The 20,238-nt window shown below is 39.1% G+C and overlaps 1 protein-coding gene across 1 annotated transcript in view; it reads left to right on the top strand.

Moving 5' to 3' along the window:
* The window catches only part of LOC113409630 (COX assembly mitochondrial protein 2 homolog), a 41,539-nt gene extending 22,229 nt beyond the window's left edge, over positions 1 to 19,310 (top strand). Inside the window, exons 3-4 of the mRNA XM_026663767.2 lie at positions 10,152 to 10,223; positions 18,661 to 19,310. Coding sequence (XP_026519552.1) covers positions 10,152 to 10,223; positions 18,661 to 18,747 — 159 coding nt within the window. The 3' untranslated portion in view covers positions 18,748 to 19,310. The remainder of the gene's footprint in view (positions 1 to 10,151; positions 10,224 to 18,660) is intronic.
* Positions 19,311 to 20,238: the final 928 nt, after the last annotated feature.

Genomic DNA, 20,238 nt, shown 5'->3' with positions numbered 1-20,238 from the left:
CTTTGACACTATCATAGCTCTAACTCTGCCCTCATGGGAACTTGAAAAATTCTGTGGGCAATATCATCCCAAACTACTTATTAAGTAATGTGACCCATGTCCTCCATAATTTAGCTCATTAAACACAAGAGATTAGTTTTCATTCACAATCTAGATAGCCCAATTTCTCTAGCAGCCCTTTAGAGGATAACTTCCAGTACTAAAGGACACACTTCATTAATTTCCATACAAGTTTTGCCTTTATATTGTATGTAGGAACAGATAATTGCTATTAAAGACAGCCATTTGCCCCAACTTCATTTCATTTGTGTCACTGCTCATCAGTTTAAAGTCCTAGTCCACTGGAATCTGTTACTCAAGTTGTCACTTAGTACTACTTGACCACAGTATGCTCTCTTTAAATCTTCGGCTCCTGTGCTCTCTCTAAACTCTTGAATTATCATGAGGGAGCCTTGCCTAGAATAGCTGCAAGTTCTTAAATTGGAATGGAGTGTCCAGGGTATCTTCTCTGCATTGCCTCCAAATTCTGCAGCCTCATTTGTCTGTGCAGTTTAAATGATCTTGGGGTAGTCTGAGGTATTGCATGGGCATACAGTTTTCCTCAGCCAAGTTAATTAAAAGCAAGCAGGATTCTAACCAGGTTCCTAATAACTAAAACCAGGTTAGGGAGTTCCTCTCCATATCAACTGCAGCAATATCAAAGGAAGTTGCCAATAAAATGATAGCTGCTCACATTTAATGGGAAAGTAGAAGTAAAACCAAAGCACATTTTTATTTAGACACTGCAGAATCCTAATGTCTGGATTTTGTAATCACCTAAGAAAATACTGTAAATAGCATGCAGGTGAAAGGGGTGAGAGAGAAGAAAATGAGTTCGGTTTGTTCTGCCTAGTGGTGTGTAAACTGATTTGGCTAATAAGCTTTGACCAGAGAATCCTGTTGTATTCCTTTCATTGTTGGAATTATTGTTAATCTGCTTTCCTCTTATAATTTTATGTTGTGTATAGGTTGGCACAATATGTCTAATAAAACTGTCCATGAGCTTTAGAAAGGACTTGATTTGAATATGCTCTTCTACTTGAACTCCTTGGCAACAGTGATTTGAACGGGTTCATTGCCTATTTAAGCTACTAAAGGACTAAGAGTAGTGGTAATAAATTGATGCAAAGGATTATATTTTTTTCAGAATGTGTTCTCGGTTTGATTGAAAGACAATTTCTCCTTGGGTGAAGAAGGACTTAATTGGTTCTTTCAGCTTTGTGCATAATTATGAAAAGAGAGGTGTTTGCACACTCTAGTATTTCCGCTATGAAGAGAAAATGTCTATCACAGACAGTTCAGTCATAAGGAAATGATGTTTTTTATCTAAACTTTAAAATAATGTATTGAAATATCTTACTTTGGAATTTCAGATTTCACTGACTTCACCCTCAGTGACTGAGTCACTGAAAACTCTGGCCAATACTTAACTAAATTGCCATGAGTGTAAGCTTCTATGTAGCTGAATTCAATACTCTTAAAAGTGATAACTTGAATTGGGCAGTGTGGGAAAACATCTCCACAGAACTCCGTTTAATGCATTTCATTGCTGACCTGAAACATGTCTACTGTACTAAGTTCATGTTTGTTGAATAGAAGCTGTCAAGCATGCTATTTGTGCAGTGTTACCTTAGACACTTTTGAAAGGTGAACTATTGTTGTGCCAAGTGAGAGCTTTAAAAAGGCATCCGACGAAGTGGGCATTCACCCACGAAAGCTTATGCTCCAATACATCTGTTAGTCTTAAAGGTGCCACAGGACTCTCTGTTGCTTTAAAAAGGCCTGTATTTCTTGCAGCTGTCAGCTATAGAACATATGGTTTTACAAGCACTTCACTATTATGAGAGTGACGCCTATCCTGGAAAAACTGAATTTCTATAAGTTGACCCATAAAAAAGCTGGCATTTTACTCTCATTGCAGACTCCATGTTAACTAGATTTAAAGCAGTAAAATTTCTTTTCAAGCTGGAATTTAATTTCACCGACACAATGTCCATTGCTGTGCTTTAGCTTCAAGGAGTTTAAATATAATAGCTCTCACTAAACTTGAAATCCACTGATTTTATATAGATAGTGGATCCCAAAACATCTCAACAAAGTATACTTTAAAATGTAAGGAAAATCTCAGAATTCAAGAAGTTGTCATGAATGTGATCAGTCTCTAGCGCGAATACAAGACTCCGTGGGATATGAAAGAAGATCATGTAAAGGTCTGGTTGAGAGCCATCTCAGCTTATCATGACAATGCATTTCTTTTGAATGTTTCTTGAAATTCGATAAATAATTATGAGAGAGACCAAGACGAAAGTCTCAAACAGGTGTAAGTCAAATTCCATGCCAAGCTATGACTAAAGAATATACCCTACTTTTCTATTGCACGTCTTCCTCAGCAATATCCATTAATTTGGTGATACATGCTTGGTCCAATAAGCTGTTTAACTCCATAATATGAAGCCAGGATTTCAGATTTACCTCAATCATTCTCTGAATCTATAAAAATAAGTTGATTTCAAAATCTTTATACTTGCTGACTAAATCTGATGTCTTCCTAGTTACTTCATCTGTTCTCATCAATTTCATGTCCAGTCTGAGACATTCTAAATTTTCCTCTAACTTTCCATAAAGGGTTGGCTCCAAGTGAAATAATATACTTTCAGGGGAGTTTCTTTACATTATCTTCAGGTCTGTCATCCTATCACTCTTGCTATTTTTGTAGCTTTCCTTTGCTGTTCTGTGTCTCAGCTGGGCTTGCAGATGGTATACTTATAAGTCCTAAGAGTAGGATTCATTACTGTTTGTCCAAATGAAGTCCCTGGCAGGATGCTGCACCAGAAAAGAAATATCTCAAGTGCACATATACAGCAGGCATAGTCTCACTTCTGAGAGTTGAGGTGTTGCCTCTCTCGCACCCTTTGTGCAAGTGTTTGATCTCTTTTTGCCTTTGCAGCGAGAAGCATGACACTTCCTTCTGATTATGCTGCAGATGGATAACAAACTTGGCTTTAATTTGGTAGAATACATACACACTTACATCCAGCTCTTTCTTGCAGCTGTAATGGAACCCTTCCTTTTCTTTGAATTAACGGTTAGTCATTTATGACTACAGCCTGTTCATATTACAGTGAAGCTGAAATGTTACACATTTAGAAGTTAACAAAATATGTTCTATGATCAGTCTTATTTGACAAGTAAATTTGATTGCTTGTGGAAGAGAGGGGAAAGGACAATTCTGCTTTTTTTAGCTTGCTCTCACTCCTAAGTTTCCAGAGCATATAGCGTACATATATTATAAAATAATACTGTGGGTGTACAATAACATCTTTCAAACTGAAGTGAGGTGCACATTACCTGAAAAGGTTCACTTGTGAAACAAGAATAATTTAGGCAAGCAGTCTTAAAGAGAAACTTTGAAGTTTCATATGAAACATTTTTCTTATCCTAGCTTCATGTTACTCATTTCCCCCCCTCTTTATTTGCAATATCCAGAAGCAGACAGAGTATAATTTCCTATCAATGTCTTGCTCCCCATTAATATTTCATACTAGATCTATGGAAACATGTACTAGGGGAGATGAATCTGAAAGAGCATGAAGTTTGTTAAGGAGAGAACATGTCCAGACATCTTGTGGCATGCAGTTTCTTCTTCACTGGTTTCACTTTTTCTGGTCACTTTTTCATTGTGCTCCCCATAGACGACTGACAATAGTCATCCTCTAATCTTTTTTTGGCTTTATTTATTTTTCCCATTAAAATAATATTTTTTTGCTGAGATGGCTTTCTTTCTTTCACAGATTCTTTGGTTTATCCCTTTTTTTCTGAATGTTTCCCCACTTCTGGTCTTAAAGTCTATGATTCTATGATATTACTCTGCCTTTGTCTAGATAGGCACTAGATTCAGCTACTGCAGCCTTCACATACTGCTGTCACTCTTTCTGCCAGTGTTGTCAGCTTTGGGGCTCATTTTGCCCACTTCTCTCACACAGCTGTCTCCATACTTTCTTGCAGCTCTTCTACACAAATTTTTACTCCTGGTAGAATTCTGCGCCACTGCAGAATGCAGAATGTTGCAGAATTCCCTGTTTTCCCTGCAGAATTTCTGGCTGCCACTAGGGGCTTCTGGATTCTGCAGAACGCAGCTTGCAGTGAGTGGAGCACCCAGCATGGCGGGGCTGAGGGCTGTACGCTCTTTGATCCTCATTCTCCCGGGATGGGAGAGGGCCTGGGAGACCCAGCCAGCTCTGGCAAAGCGTGAGGAAGGGCAGGGCTGCACCACAACGTCTCCCCTGGAGAGATAGTAAAGAAGTTGGGGGGAGTAAAGGCTCTGGGAGTGTTGGTGTCTGGGCTGGGGGCTGCCCCATAGCTGGGCTCTGTGGTGGGGAGGTGGTTGTTTCTGGGCTGGAGGGTGACACGTGGCTCGGCTCTGGGGGAAGGGGGTGTGGGTGTCTGGCCAGGGGGTGCCCTGCAGCTGAGTTCTAGGGGGATGGGAGTGCAGGTGTCTGGGCTCTGGGGGCCCCACACAGCCCTCTCCAGCACCCCACAACTAGAAATTAGTTGTTGTAGGGGTTTCTTTAACTCCCTACTCCTGGGGGAATCTTTTTTTTGCTGTTGTCTGTATTGTCGACATACTTGTTGACAGGTATTTTGAAATAAATTACCAAAATAATTGAAACTGGAGTGATTATATTGTGTTATTTTGACAAATAAAATATATAGAATTTTGCACAATTTTAATTTTTTTTTTGCCTTGAATTCCCCCAGGAGTAACAAATAGAATTACCTTCCCGAGCCGGTCCATAAGGCCGTTACCCTTTTCCCACAAAATCCCTCCTCAAGACTCAATCCTTGTCTGATGCCTACAAGAAATAAAATAAATCCCGTATTTTAGTTATATGTTTAAAAATCGCTTTGTTATTCCTTCATGCTATACACTAGCCTTCACTGAGTAAGCACATAATCTTATTGATGTTACCCCTGTTCTTTCTTCTCTGCCTTGTAACTCCCCTTGTTGCACTGTGTCTGAAATTAGTAAGCACCTCCGGGCAGGGATCCTGCAATCTTTATCTATGTTGTGAGGCACCTAGCACACACTTACATGCTATAATTAAATAAGGCTGAGACTATATAGTGCAACTACTACATTCTGAGATTACCTTTAATACAGTAACTCCTCGCTTAACGTTGTAGTTATGTTCCTAAAAAATGCTACTTTAAGCAAAATGATGTTAAGCAAATCCAATTTCCCCATACAAATTAATGTAAATATGGGGGATTAGGTTCCAGGGAAATTTTTTTCGCCAGACAGAAGACATCATATATATATATATATATACACAGTATAAGTTTTAAACAAACAATTTAATACTGTACACAGCAATGATGATTGTGAAGCTTGGTTGAGGTGGTGGAGTAAGAGGGTGGGATATTTCCCAGGGAATGCCTTGCTGCTAAATGATGATCTAGCACTCGGCTGAGTCCTCACGGATTAACACGTTGTTGTTAATGTAGCCTCACACTCTACAAGGCAGCAGGAATGGAGGGAGGGGAGACAGCATGTCAGAGAGAGACAAAGATACATACCGTGTGTGAGAGAGAGACACACTATTACCCCTTTAAGTACTCTGACCCCACTCTAAGTACACTGCCTTTTTAAGTAGATCATCAAGTTGAGACAGCAACTGCTGCCAGCAAGCTCCCTCCATCCTGAGCCCTGTCATGTCCCCCTCGCCCCCCCCCCGCTCTGTGGAGATAAGGTACAAGAGTGGGGTGGGGACACCCTGACATTAGCACCCCTCTTCTCTCCTCCTCCCCTCTCCCCCCGCACAGCAAACAGGAGGCTCCCGGGAGCAGCTCCAAGGCAGAGGGCAGGAGCAGCGCATGACAGTGGGGGGAGGGACAGCTGAACTGCCCAGCAATTGATAGCTTGCTGGGCAGCTGCCGCACAGGAAACTTAGGGGAGCTGATGGGAGGCTGCAGGTCCACCCTGGTTCCAGGCCCCCATCAGCTAGCTCCAACGGGCTGCTCTTTCTGCAAGCAGTGGACAAAGCAGGTGGCTGCCAAACAATGTTATAAGGGAGCATTGCGCAACTTTATATGATCATGTTCTCTAATTGATCAGCGATGTAACAATGAAACAACGTTAACCGGGATGACTTTAAGTGAGGAGTTACTGTATTAATGTGTTTCAATCTTAAGTATATACAGACATACAAAAATATGAATCTGTGCTAAGTTTTGTAATATGTTTTGTACCATGTCAAAAAATCTACATTGGTTAATAGTTGAACAGTATTTGTTTTGTTTTTTTTCAAAGCCTTCTTTTGTTTCATACTTAAACTAACTGTACTAACTGCAAAATAATGATTGGATTTCTAAATGGGCAGGTGTGGTACAGAAGTTGTAAAACATTTGGGCTGAAACTTTGACAATCAGTGTATCTGCATGGGAATATTTCTGTGCTACTTCATTAGAAATAATTTAGCTCTTTCCCATACTGGAAAAAATGGTTGCTCACACTAAAAGACTTTAGCCAGAGGAATGTAATATTTACTTTTTAAAAAATGAATTTTGAATTCTTCTAATTCAGGAAGACTAAAGCCTCTGGAAGATAATTAGTGTCCATGTATGTACCTATATACAGTAAGCACATGTTTGCACTTGGATGATGCACTATACGTATCTAAATATAAATGTAAATCTATAACATTTTTGTACTTGTAAAATATTGTCTATTTTGACATACTGTAAACAACTGTCTATTGCTATAATACTGCACTACCACGCAAAAACAAATTTGCATCCCTGCGAAGGCTTAATTTATGTGCTAAATATTGGCCCTTTTATACTGTGTGATGAGCTGTTTGCTGTTGTGGTATTTTATAATGGTGAGGTAAGCTGTAATGTCCAATTCTAAACATAAAGGGGCTGAGTTAATGGTAACAATTGCAGTCATGACCTATGAATTTTCTTACCGTTTGTGTGTGGACGTGTTCACTTGGGATAGTCTGACCCCATTCATATTTTACTTAAACAATTTGCAGGACGGACGGAGTCAGGGAGGTTGGCTATTGGTATGTTCACGTGATTCACAATAAAGATAACTCATTTTGCTAAAGGGATTATGTTATGGCTATATGGGGTGGGAGGTATTGTAACATAACACACTTATTTCCAAATTCCTTCCCTCCCCCTAAATAGGGCTGTGTGGAAATCTTATCATTCCAAATTTATTGAATTAATTCTGTCTGTCAACTAAATTTGTTAGTTAGAAACCCCATGAACCAAATGTTTATATGTAAGGAAGAGACTTTAGGTGACAGTGTGAGTGAACTACAGCATCTTAAATGCTCTGCAGAATATTCATGTTGAGTAGATAGCCTGCAGCAGTGCACCTTGGGAAGAATGGAGTAAGCCTAGCATGAGAGCTCACGCAAAAATTGAAGTGCAAATATAGGGTATATTCTGTTAAGAATTAAACAAAGTCTGTACTAGTTAAAATGAAAATGGTTTTTTTTAAACAGGATTTGCTCGTAGTAGAGTACAAATTGGGGAGAGTGAGGGCTTATCACGTGCAATTGCTGTGTGTGGTATCATCTGATGCCCTCCTATTAAGTACAGAGAGGTATAAACTAATTAATTATAGCACTGCTACAGTGAAGTGTCTGTCAGCATCTTCATTAACCCCTTCCTATTCCCAGGAGTCTGTAACTCTGAAATTTGTAACTCTGGCTGAAACTTCACACACACATTAATGGTCTCCCACCCCACATATGTATAAATCATATGTTTGCTTATAAGTCACAGGAATGCAAATAAAAGTATTTGCTACAATTTAAACGAGAAGCAAGTGTCTGGTTTCTATTTTAAATAGCTTAGAGTTCAACAGTCAACACTTTTTCTTCATAGAAGCTGATTTTTGTAAAACTAATTACTAGCCTGATTTATTGAAAACAACATTTAACATGGTCTCTGTATGCCACACATACAGGCTAATATATGCATACTAAACTTTAGCAGAGATGTATTGCTCTTCATTAAAATACTGTGGACTTCACCATACTTTTCGAGTTTCTGTGCTCCTTATAGCGCCTCCATATTGAATGGCATGGGTAACCAAGCTGGGGTATAAAGGGAGTTACGGTAAAGGCCAGTCTTTTTTAGAGCCATCCCTGTGTACCAAACCCTTTCTATTTTGCTACGGATGTGTTCTGCACAAGGTGGACTAAGCAGACTCAGTCTAGCCTATAGTTGCAAGTATTTTTGAATCTGAGTTTTTGTAGGTTTTTGAGTAATTTGGGTGTCTTAGGACATGGCTACACTTGCAGATGTAGAATGCTGTGAGTTAAACCCGCCTTCATAGAGCGCAGTAGGGAAAGCACTGCAATCTGTCCACACTGACAGCTTCAAGCGCACCGGCATGGCCACATTTGCGGCACTTGCAGTGGCATTGGGAGCGGTGCATTATGGGCAGCTATCCCAGCATACAAGTGACTGCAACGTGCTTTTCAAATGGGGTGGGGTGGGGTGTGACAGGGAGTATGTTGTGTGTATGTGGGGGGAAAGAGAATTGGTTTTTGGGGTGCTGAGAGTGTGTCAGCATGCTGTCTTGTAAGTTCAGACCTCCCCGCCCCCCACTCACTCAAAGCAAACAGTAAATGTTTGCTTTTTCTCGGAGCTGATAAGCAGCCGACTTCTCCGAAACGGAGCTTTGAAAGGGCATTTCCGCATTCCTGAAGCCGATTTCACAATGACAAGAGTGGCCACTTGACTTAAGGGGATTATGGGATGTTTCTGGAGGCTGATCACAGCGTAATAATGCAACACCTCGTTCACACTGCCGCCGCGGTGCTCCAGCGGGGGCGCAGCAAACATTATTCCACTCGCCGAGGTGGAGTACCAGCAGCGCTGTAGCTGCGGAGTCAGAGCGCTCTACGTGCCTTGCCAGTGTGGACGGGGAGTGAGCTAGGGCGCCCGGGGCTGCTTTATTGCTCTGTAACTCGCAAGTGTAACCAAGGCCTTATATAGCATTCTACTGCCAAACCACTTGGTACTGTCATCTTGATTATCATTCTGTGAAAATGGCACTTTTAGGAGGTACGGGCATATTTTTGGACAATGCTCTTTGGCATTGCTTCAGAAAGTTTTGACTTTAGGTGCCATACTTTCATGGCAGACACTTGACTTATTTGGGGAAGATAGCTATAGACAGCCAATCAGAACAATGGCCATAGTTTCCCCATCAGTATCTTAGAAATGGGATAAGATTTAAATATATATGAAGCCCCAGAAATTGCCGTGATTTGACTCTTAACCAGAGTGAATGCAGTCTCAAGTCATGGGCTTGGTGAAATGGGAAATTAGGGCTGATCTGAGCGGTAGGTTGGAGGGGCTTACCTTCTCTTCTCTTTTGGGCTATGTCCACTTCGGTAGTACCAGTCTCCCACTGTATAGCAGCTTCAGATATTTTGGACAAGCAGCACACTCTTATGTGGCCGGGATGGTATGCAGTTTAATCTGAAACTGTAGTTCTGGATTTACACCTGTTAGAGCTGTGAAGGAGAAGCAGTGTACACTGTGCCTTATCCTGGGGATTGAGCACATCCCCTCCACAATGGTTGCAAACCTCTCTAGTCGGAAGAATCTGTTCCAGAGACTTTTACACACACGAGCAGTTCCACTGAAACTAGCTATACTGTTTGGTGAGTAAAGGTTACAGAATTGGCCTTCAAGTTAATAAGTACATGCTTTAAATATGTTGTCAATAAGCCATGCATCTGACTTCAATTTGTATATCTTATTTAAGAGTCTGATCCTGCAATGTGTTGAGTGCCTCCTAACACATGTTGAACAACTCCCAGTAAAGTAAACAGAAGGATAAGCACCATCAAAGTTTGGGCCCTAACTGAGTAACAACGCTTCCAAAGAAGTAGCTCTGATTTTTAGATAGAGTAAATTCTCTTGAAACTCAGCACACTTCTACAAGAGAGGAAGTGAAAGGAAGAATAGAACACAATATATGCTACAAATAAATTTCTAAGTCGCTGTAATGCTTTTCAAGCAGAAACTTTGAATTATATAACATGGCAAATTGTGTTTTCTCTCCCATAACTACTTAGCACACCTTTTTGAGATTTTTTGGCCACTGCAATGACCTTGACCGTGAGATGCGGAAATGCTTAAAGAAGGAGGTAAGGTACTAACTTCAAATGTAACTGAAACACTTAAAGTTTTCAAAGGTTATATTAAAGTGGATAGCAACAGTGCAGTTGTGTCTTTTATCTAGTATACAATTTGTTGTGAGAAAGGTCTGTGCATGGAAAATTGTATGTGCAAAGTGAGAGACCAGGTTATGACCCATCTGTGCAAGGATACAGAATCAAAGCCCTCTATCAGCAGTCTTATTTCTGTAATCAGTAGTAGGCTTCAATCCTGAAAATGGATCCCTGTGGACAGACCTCTGAGCTCATGCAGAACGCTGCTGAAGCCAACAGAGTGCCGTAAGGGCATAGATGTCCACCTTTGTGGATCCAGTTGCAGGATAGTGACCTAACTTTGATACTTTTTCAGTTAAATGTAGACTCTGATATTGTATAAAGCACTAGTTAAAATAACCATTGAGTAAAGTTTAGAATATTATTCATTCTTCCATAAAATTGAATCAGTAATTATCTGTTTTCTATCTTGCTACCCTTACTTTGGGTTAGCAGCACTGTTAAATAGCCCAGAAGTACATTATGTACTTTTTGATTCACAAATAATTATAGTATTTTTTTTCCATTCTGTATATCACCCAGAAAGGTCTTTTTCATTAACACTCTTGTTTGGCAATTACACTGTTAGTTGCTTGCTTTGTAAGTGTTTTTAAGCTTGACAGTATGTTGGTCCCTCTTCAGCAGAAATGTTCATTCAGCTCTAGTGCACATGAAAACAGAACTCATTGTGAGATCATGTTCAAAAGAAATAGTGCCTCTTCCACTCCAATGTTGTTTATTTTTTTATACCAAAGGCAGGAGCCTTTTCTAGAGATCCAAAAGTAGGCAGATATGTAATACCCTTTCCCACCCTCACGCATCTCTAACAAAATAAAATGCTTCCAAACAGAAACTGATTAACATTTCACAGATTGTTCCTGCTTAAAAAAATAAAAATAAAGCAAATTTCCTTGGTATTTTCTTTTCATAGGATACCTATGTGTGCATTATACAGCATGAAACAGAATGACTAAGTTCTGTCTGTCGAGCACTACTCGAGTTATTGGCTTCAGTGAACTATTCAGTGAGTCGCAGAATTGGGCCTTAAGTGATTCCTATAGATATAACATTCCTGCTCAGGACTCTGCTCATTACAATACTGTACTGCAGATAAAAGAAAAATGAAAAAGTTTAGTTAATAATCATAGTGGAGCACCAACTCTCCTGTAGTTAGGGTTGAGAAGCCCTTTCTATTTAAAGGATGAGTCTAAGTGCTCCAAAATCTGCATGGTTACTCGGCTTGCTTTGAAACTTGGCATACCTCATGGAAATGCAGGGTAGGCTTGTGATCCAAATTTGGGGTCATTTTTTTGTTTAGATTAATTTAATCTTTACAGTTGAGCTTAGAATTAGGGTAAATTTGTAGGCCCAGTTATCACAACAGGATCCACTCTGATCTTTACACTTGTAATGTCATGCCAGGATGAGAGAACTGGTATATTCAGAATTTGTGTGTGTCAAATGATAGAATGCAGAATTGTGCATACGCAGAGTTGTATGTGCTAAGTTAGTGGCCATGTTCTGAAAATGTGGCTTTGAAAAGCCAAATACTGAACAGCCAGAATAGCTTGCCCTACATTATAAATCTGTGAGAATGCCACTTCATCTGCTTGAACTCTAATGGCATGCTTTAAAAAACCTTCTCAAACTATAATACAAACTCAGTGAAATAAAACTATGAAAAATAAGAGTAGATATTGTCATGATGCCTAGAGTGGGTCACAGCTAAGAATGCCAAACTCAGGACAAGCTGTCAGAAAACAGGACAGACACACCGAAACTGGTGGTATATTCTACAGTTAGATTTTACCAAGCCGGTAACAAAAGTGTACCCCTGGATCACTATATTAGTTTTACCAAGGAGTCACATACAGCCTCCTTAGCATTCCAGCCCCTTATAATCACCCAGACAACCTGGACTGTATGATGTAAGGTTATTAAACGCAAAAAACACCACACATTACGTTCTTCTAGTCCCAAAGGACCAGTCACTCACCCCCAGTCTCACCAAAAACAGCTGTTAGCCACTCCTTAGTAAACTAACCAAAGATTAATTGTCTAAGAAAAGAAATGAGTTATTAAAGAGATTAAAGCATAGATTCAGAGTCTGTTAGAATCCTTTTCATAAGTCCTCAGGGCTTCCCAAAAATCAATTCTAGGAATCTCTGTCCATATGCTTAGAACTCTCCCTGCCAGAGTACAAGCAGTCCAGAAATGAATCAGAGATAGCAGGATTGTTCACATGGTCCAGTATTTGTAGTTGAAAGTAGCTCAGTGAGGATTACTGCCACAGCATGGGTTTTTCTCTGACGAAGAATAGGTAATGCAAACAGTTTGTGAGTCTCCATTGTTAAACCAACGACCTTTGCTTTGAAGTTAACTACCGACTTCTCATGCATACACAAATAGTTCAGTTACACCCATTTACATTAGGCAATTGCTGGCCATTCATCAAAACATGGACAGATAAGTGAGGACAGTACAGGAAATATTAATTAGTTCCATGCAGTGTATACACATCTTTGATCCTATAATTGAGTATAGGATATAGACAGATGTAAACATACAAACAACATTTTCCTTGATTTCTTATCAACATCAGCGAATGGGCTTATGTCTCCCAGATAATTTAACATCCCTTTGATACCCACACACAGTTGAATTGGCCAGATTAAAGGCATGTCGAGGCATTGCAATGTAAAGGTTACACACTGGTGAACTGAGATATATAATTTACCAATCTTCCAGTACAATTCTAATTTTTTTTTCATTGAAAGAAAAAAGACTGTGAAGTATCTGCTCCCTTAAATTATGGCTACAGTGATAATTGATATAATAGTGTAACTGCAACTTCCTGAAAGGGTCAAAAGCTTGTTGGTGTAATAGTTAGCAATTTCAAAATATCTTATTTGAAATGACTGTAGTGAATATACATGGGTGGAAAAAACAGGAAAAAGCCCATCCGTGAATTGGTATGTACTTTAGAACCAGCAGAATCTAAGTACTACACCAGAAAATACTACTTTTTTTTCTTGTGTCTTATCAGATGAATCATAAGCATATAGTATCAGGAACAATGTACTTTAAGAACAAAGCTTCTCTTCTTAAGCAAAAATACAAATAGCATATAATGATGGGAAGCTAAATATAAACCACATGCTATAAAGAAGTATGTACTTGAGGTGGGGGAATACTATTTGCCATAGTTTTCTTCATTATTGGAGAGGGGTTGGAGTTTTGTTGATTTCAAATGAGGTCTGGGTCCATGATTTCTTAGGTGGTAGCCAGGTGTAAATGTGAGCAATGTTCTGTCATAAAGTAGGCCCATTTTTCTATTTTCAAAATCTTTGAAATTTACTCAAAGTGTTGGCTTTTTAAAATGTAACTCTTCTGGTACTAGTCTTTGTTCATTTAGGAAGCTGTGTTAGTCCCTTGACGTTTGTGAGTGGGAACATACATCTTACATAAGGAGAAATCATGTACAAAGTGGTTTGAAACTGTTCAAATATCACTTGCATGTAATATTATCTCAATCAGTGTGACGTTTTGTGTGGTTATAAATGCACTTCACTTTAATCAAAATCTTATTCTGGGGCAAACCAAAATGCTTTTGTAGTTAAGACCTATTGCCGCAATACTAGTTGTGGAGGCAAATTCTGGGAGGATCCTTCTTCCTAAGGACAGCATCCAAAGAAAATTGTATTTTTTATTGGCCCTTGACACCCAGTGTGTGTTTATATTGGAAGAGAAACTTGTTTAAATTACACACATGTGCTTTCCTTTAGGTGAAGAGTAGCTGTTGCCTCTCATATGAAATCCATAGGAAATATGTCATCAATGTCTTTTTTAAAGATATCGGGATTTAATATTGGGAAGAGAACTAATGTCTCATGCCATGCAGGAGCTATGAGGTGTACAGAGTTCCTAAGATAGGGCCTTTAGACAAGATCTTTGCACATTGATTATTTTCACAAACAAAAATATTCAGTAAATGCAGACTTGAATAACTTGTATAGTGGCTTTTAGCTGCACTGATTTTCACTGTTGTCTGAGGGCTTGTCTACATTTAAAACACTACAGCTGTGGTGCTGTAGCGCATCAATGCAGACACTACCTGTGCCAACAGGAAGGATTCTCCCGTTGGCGTAGGACATCCACCTCCCCAAGAGCGGTAGCTAGGACAATTGGAAGAATTCCTCTGTTGACCTAGTGCGTCTACATGGGGACTTAGGTCAGCTTAACTACACTGCTCGGGAAGGTGTGGATTTTCCACAGCCCTGATCAATGTTGCTAGAACGACCTAATTGTCCAGTGTAGACCAGGGCTGAGTTTAAGAAATATAAAAAACATTTGACTGTAAGCACTTTCTAGTTATGTACTGGTAGTCAGTAACCCCCTGTGGATCTGCTTTTAAAATGTATATCACTAAACTGGCAATATTTAGACTTACAGCTGTATGGAAGCTATTGTAGCAGTAAACAATTTGTTGCTCTTTGAAAGTTAGAAAAGCATTGCAGATGCAGGCAATTGCTTAACACAGACTGCATTTTTCAAAATTTAACACGAAAATAAAAATAGTTTGGGCCCAATTGTAGAAAACAGTGATAGAAAAGACCTAATTCAAGTTGTCCAGACTCCTATTAATGCTAAAGATTGTCCCCAAAAGTATACTTGTAAGTACATTGTCTAGTCTAGTATGAAATTCCTCAAGTTAAAGGGTTTTCATCACTTCTTTGGCAGACTATTGCACAGTTGAGTCTTTCTCTATTGAGACCTTTGAGGACCTGTTAGGAAAGTGTGGGCTGAATAAGGGAAAGTTTCCTTTGTTCACTTTCTTTCCACTATGCTCCTTTAGTCATCCTAATCAATTTCCCCCTTTTTGGTCTTCATACTTTTCAGATTCAGAGAACTATCACTTTGGGTTTTGTAATTATGCCAAATCATGCTGTTTTGATTTATGAAGAAATTATATCTAATGCCTCGCCACTCCTGTCCCAACCCCCCAGTCTTTTGATTTTGTTGTTGTTCTTTCCTGAAATGTATCAAATCTTTGTGCGCTGGGGTACCCAGAAATGTACACAGTGTTCTAGGTGTGGTCTTACTTGTGCCATATCATCAGACATGTCTGGAATTTATTTAAATGTGAATGAATGTCCTGGAATAAAATGAACTTGAGAATTGAATTATGTAGGCTACAAGTTCCTACCTGAGCTTATTGAGCTCTTGCCAGTTCTGATGTTGGTCACCAAGACTGTCTGTTGTGGTCATCCAAGACACTGAAGATGGCCAAATCTCTTGTGCATTTGTTCCAGACTGCATGAACTTCATGGGGTTATTCCAATTTGTTTCTGGCTCAGCTGAGATCAACAGTAACACTTGAGAGATAAATTTTTGAAATGGGACATTGTCAGGCATCTGGTCATGATCATTGGACCCTTTAAGCTGAAAACAAGGCTTTAGATGTCATTGCGGGGAGGTTCTGTTAATATGGCGTGTCCTAGCAGGCTGGCTCCTGTTAACGTCCAGAATGCTGTGAGGGAATGTGTTGCTCAGCCATTGGGCTGCTAAAGGAACGTTATAACTAGGCTAGGCAGAATTAGATTGTTTTTTATAATTTTTGCAGATAATAGCGATGTTTGTTTTAAGCATTTTTTTCTATTCAACTTAAATTTTCACAGTTGCAGGAAATTGAGAGTGGGATCAGACAGTAATTATTTAATGACAATATACTTTGAGATTCAACAAGTTAAAGCTTTATAACAAAACACAAATTGTCATCATCACATGTCCAGATATACAAAGTAAATATTTTAAAATCAGACTAAGTGCTCCAACAGTATTTTTGTTACCTTGTCTATCTGTAAATTTCAGTTATCAATGAAAATATTTTTTTCGGCAACCCGTGTGTGAAATTGATGTTTTCCGACAGTTACCAATAAAAATCTAATCCTTCTGAGCCCAATTTATAACCATCATCTGTCTGACAAAATATACCAGCAGGAGCATAAAGCTGTCTTATCTTTTTGGCTTAGAAATGTAGATATGTGTGGATCACAGATACTTAAGTTACAAAGAGGACAACTTCATGTCCAGGATGGCTCCTCTACTTTCTGCATCTACATCTTATCATTAGGCAGCGCTATGAAGCGCGAGTGTAGTCGCGCCGCCAGCGCTGCAAGAGCTCTCTCGCAGCGCTGCAAGTACTCCACCTCTCCGAGGGGAATAGCTTGCAGCACTGCAGGCGCTGATTACACTGGCGCTTTACAGCGCTGCACTCGCTGTGCTCGGGGGGGGGTGTTTTTTCACACCCCTGAGCGCAGCAGGTGCAGCGCTGTGAATTGCCAGTGTAGCCAAGGCCTTAGGGAGGAATTGTCTGGAGCAGTGCCTTGGCATGGTGCTTACTTTCTACACAGGTGCACCTCTTTAAGTATCTTCGTGATCCAAAGATAGCTATATTTCTCATCCGTGAGATGGCTTGGTAGATAAGTTTCCTCCTTGCTGTACTCTTGCTGTATGTATGCTGTACTCTTACTAGAATTGTTATTCAGTTTTTGTACTTGTTTCAGACTGAGAAAAATGCTCTTTATTATGAAACAGACCCTTTGTTAATTTTAAAGTAAACTGAGTCAATAAAAACATGAAATAATGAAAATAATGTTGTCAATGGAAGCATAATTTGTAGGGCTTTCGATTAATCGCAGTTAACTCACGGAATGAACTAAACCAAATTGATCGCGATTAAAAATAATCACAATCGCAGTTATAATATTTTGGATGTTTTCTACATTTTCATATATATTGTATTCTGTGTTGTAATTGAAATCAAAGTGTATTTTTATTACAAATATTTGCACTCTAAAAATGATAAACAAAAGAAATAGTATTTTTCAATTCAACTTGTACAAGTACTGTAGTGCAATTTTTGTTGTGAAAGTGCAGCTTGCAAATGTAGATTTTTTTGTTTGTTCCATAACTGCACTAAAAAAACAAAATGACGTAAAACTTTAGAGCCTACAAGTCCACTGTCCTACTTCTTGTTCAGCCAATCGCTAAGACAAACAAGTTTGTTTTCATTTACTGGAGATAATGCTGCCCTCTTCTTATTTACAAAGTCACCGGAAAGTGAGAACAGGCATTTTATATGGCAGTTTTGTAGTGGCATTGCAAGGTATTTATGTACCAGATATGCTAAACATTCGTATGCCCCTTCATGCTTTTCAGCCACCTTCCAGAGGACATGCTTCCATGTTGATGACGTTTGTTAAAAAATAAAGCGTTAATTAAATATGTGACTGAATTCCTTGGGGGAGAATAGTATGTCCCCTGCTCTGTGGTTTACCTGCATTCTGTCATATATTTCATGTTATAGCAGTCTTGGATGGTGACCCAGCACATGTTGTTCATTTTAAGAACATTCCCTGCAGATTTGACAAAATGCAAAGAAGGTACCAATGTGAGATTTCTAAAGATAGCTACAGCACTCACCTCAAGGTTTAAGAATCTGAAGTGCCTTCCAAAATCTGAGAGGGACAAGGTGTGGAGCATGCTTTCAGAAGTTTTAAAAGAGCAACACTCAGATGCAGAAACTACAGAACCTGAACCACCAAAAAAGAAAATCAACCTTCAGCTGGTGGCAACTGACTCAGATAATGAAATGAACATGCGTCGGTCCGCACTGCTTTGGATTGTTATTGAGCAGAACTTGTCATCAGCATGGACGAAGGCCCCCACCTGGAATGGTGGTTGAAGCATGAAGGGACATATGAATCTTTACCGCATCTGGCATGTAAATATCTTGCGACGCTGGCTACAACAGTGCCATGCGAAAGCCTGTTCTCACTTGCAGGTGACATTGTAAACAAGAAGCGGGCAACATTATCTGCTGCAACTTGTTTGAGCAATTGGCTGAACAAGAAGTTGGTCGGAGTGGACTTGCAGGCTCTAAAATTGTACATTGTTTTACATTGTTTTATTTTCGAATGCAGTTTTTTGTTCATAATTGTTCATGATAAAGAGATTGCACTACAGTACTTGTATTGGGTGAATTGAAAACTACTATTTCTTTTTTTTACAGTGCAAATACTTGCAATCAAAAATAAATATAAAGTGAGCACTTTACACTTTGTATTATGTGTTGTAATTGAAATAAATATATTTGAAAATGTAGAAAACACCCAAAAATATTTAAATAAATGGTATTCTATTATTGTGTAACAGTGTGATTAATCGCTCAATTAATTTTTTTAATCACTTGACAGCCCTAATAATTTGTCAAGCAAAAACACTTGTTTTCTTCCCAAGTGATAAACCTGTGCTGCATTTTAAATTCAGTGACATAATTTATCTATTATTCATTTATTTCCTTGTCTTCCAGTACCAAGAAAACCGAGCCAAGAGCCAGGCACATGCTGAAGAGATGCGTCAGAGGGTCATTAATGCTTCAAAACACTCTGAGAGCTGAGCTATGTTGCAGCTGGACAGCTATACATCATATGGACATTTGGCTGAAAGCTAAAGGAACATATCTTGTTTTGTCTTCTATACACTTGGATATAAAATGCTATTTCCTCAGCTGCTGATGTTTGTAATAAGAATTGCTGAAGTTTACACTTATTGCTGACAAGATACTTTAATTGTTTGGCGAGAGATTTAGTGGACTAGAACTGATTTTTCTAGGGTTGCCATAGTGCAAACAATACTTACATTTGAGAGGAAAACAGGGTTAAATAAAAATAATAAGCATGTTCTGTTGTTGGACTCCTAAAACAAGATAAGCTATAAGCTGGGACCTTTAAGTAAAATAAATTGGCTACAAAATCTTAACCTGAGGTTTCATCTTCTTTTTAATGTTATTCATTTACTGTGTATGTCTCAAGTGTTTTTTCTTTCCCTTTTAAAAAACAAGCCAGCTTGAGAAAGTCAGGAGAAAAAACGATCTTCTTGTAGTTCAATTGTTTTATTCTTTAATCAGAACTAATCCAGTGTTGTGAACTGTGTGTGGGTAACTCCATTTGGGGTAGCAAACTGTTGTATATTGATCCCCTTAGAGGGGCAATGGACCTAATATATCTGGACTGCCCAGGAAAGGGGTGGACAGTGCAGAACACACGTTTTTGGGGAAATCCGGGACTGGGAATGTTGGGTGTGCAAGTGGTGACTAAGGCTGGTTGAAACCACAGTGTGACCGATGTGTGGCTAGCAGGCTGCAGCTATACACAGACACTCAGGGTGTGACTGCATGCTGGTAGGCTGTTTGTGGAGGATAAAGGTTGCATACCAATCCATGGGTCCTGCCGTATGGGGTCCTAGAAGCCTTGGCCCATGTGTAAATAAAATTTATAAATCTTACAAATGCTTTTGGTTTAATTTCTTACACTCTAAGTGTGCCTGAAATCCAACCAATGTCCTCTTTCTCCAGGCAATCATGCTAACAGCGCACACAGACATGGTGCACAGTTGGACATGAATTTTTAGGCCCATTGATTCTGAGCCAGACTTCATGAAAATCAGGTGACATTCTCGAGAAAAAGATGTACATAAAATATTTAGCATTATTTGGTGCACACCGTAGGAATGATGAAAGGAATATGAAAAAATGCTAAAATATGCAGCTGGAAAGTTAGAAATTATGCATATTATAATTGTAAATCTCTGTAATGTAAGTATTTCTGATGTGTTATCTATAGACCAATAAAACTCTGCGCCACATTAATGAAATGCCTTCAATAGTCTATGTTATTTAATGCTGGCATCTCTGCATTTGCCAGTACATATGATGTAGACTAGTATGAAATTCAGTGTTCGTTCAAAATAGTGTGAAATACTTAGAATAGATAGTATTGAGGGAGAAAATGGGATAGCAAAATCTGACCGACTCTTTGTTCCTCTTCATTTAAAGAAAAAACTTAACCCACTTCATTTAAATACAAGTGTTATCTGTCTGGACAGTTAA

This window comes from Terrapene carolina, unplaced genomic scaffold, assembly GCF_002925995.2.
Source record: "Terrapene carolina triunguis isolate 2854851 unplaced genomic scaffold, T_m_triunguis-2.0 Scaffold33911, whole genome shotgun sequence".
Classification (NCBI taxonomy): Eukaryota; Metazoa; Chordata; order Testudines; family Emydidae; genus Terrapene; species Terrapene triunguis.
The sequence above is the reverse complement of the archived record's forward strand: the minus strand, read 5'-3'. Positions and strand labels throughout refer to the sequence as shown.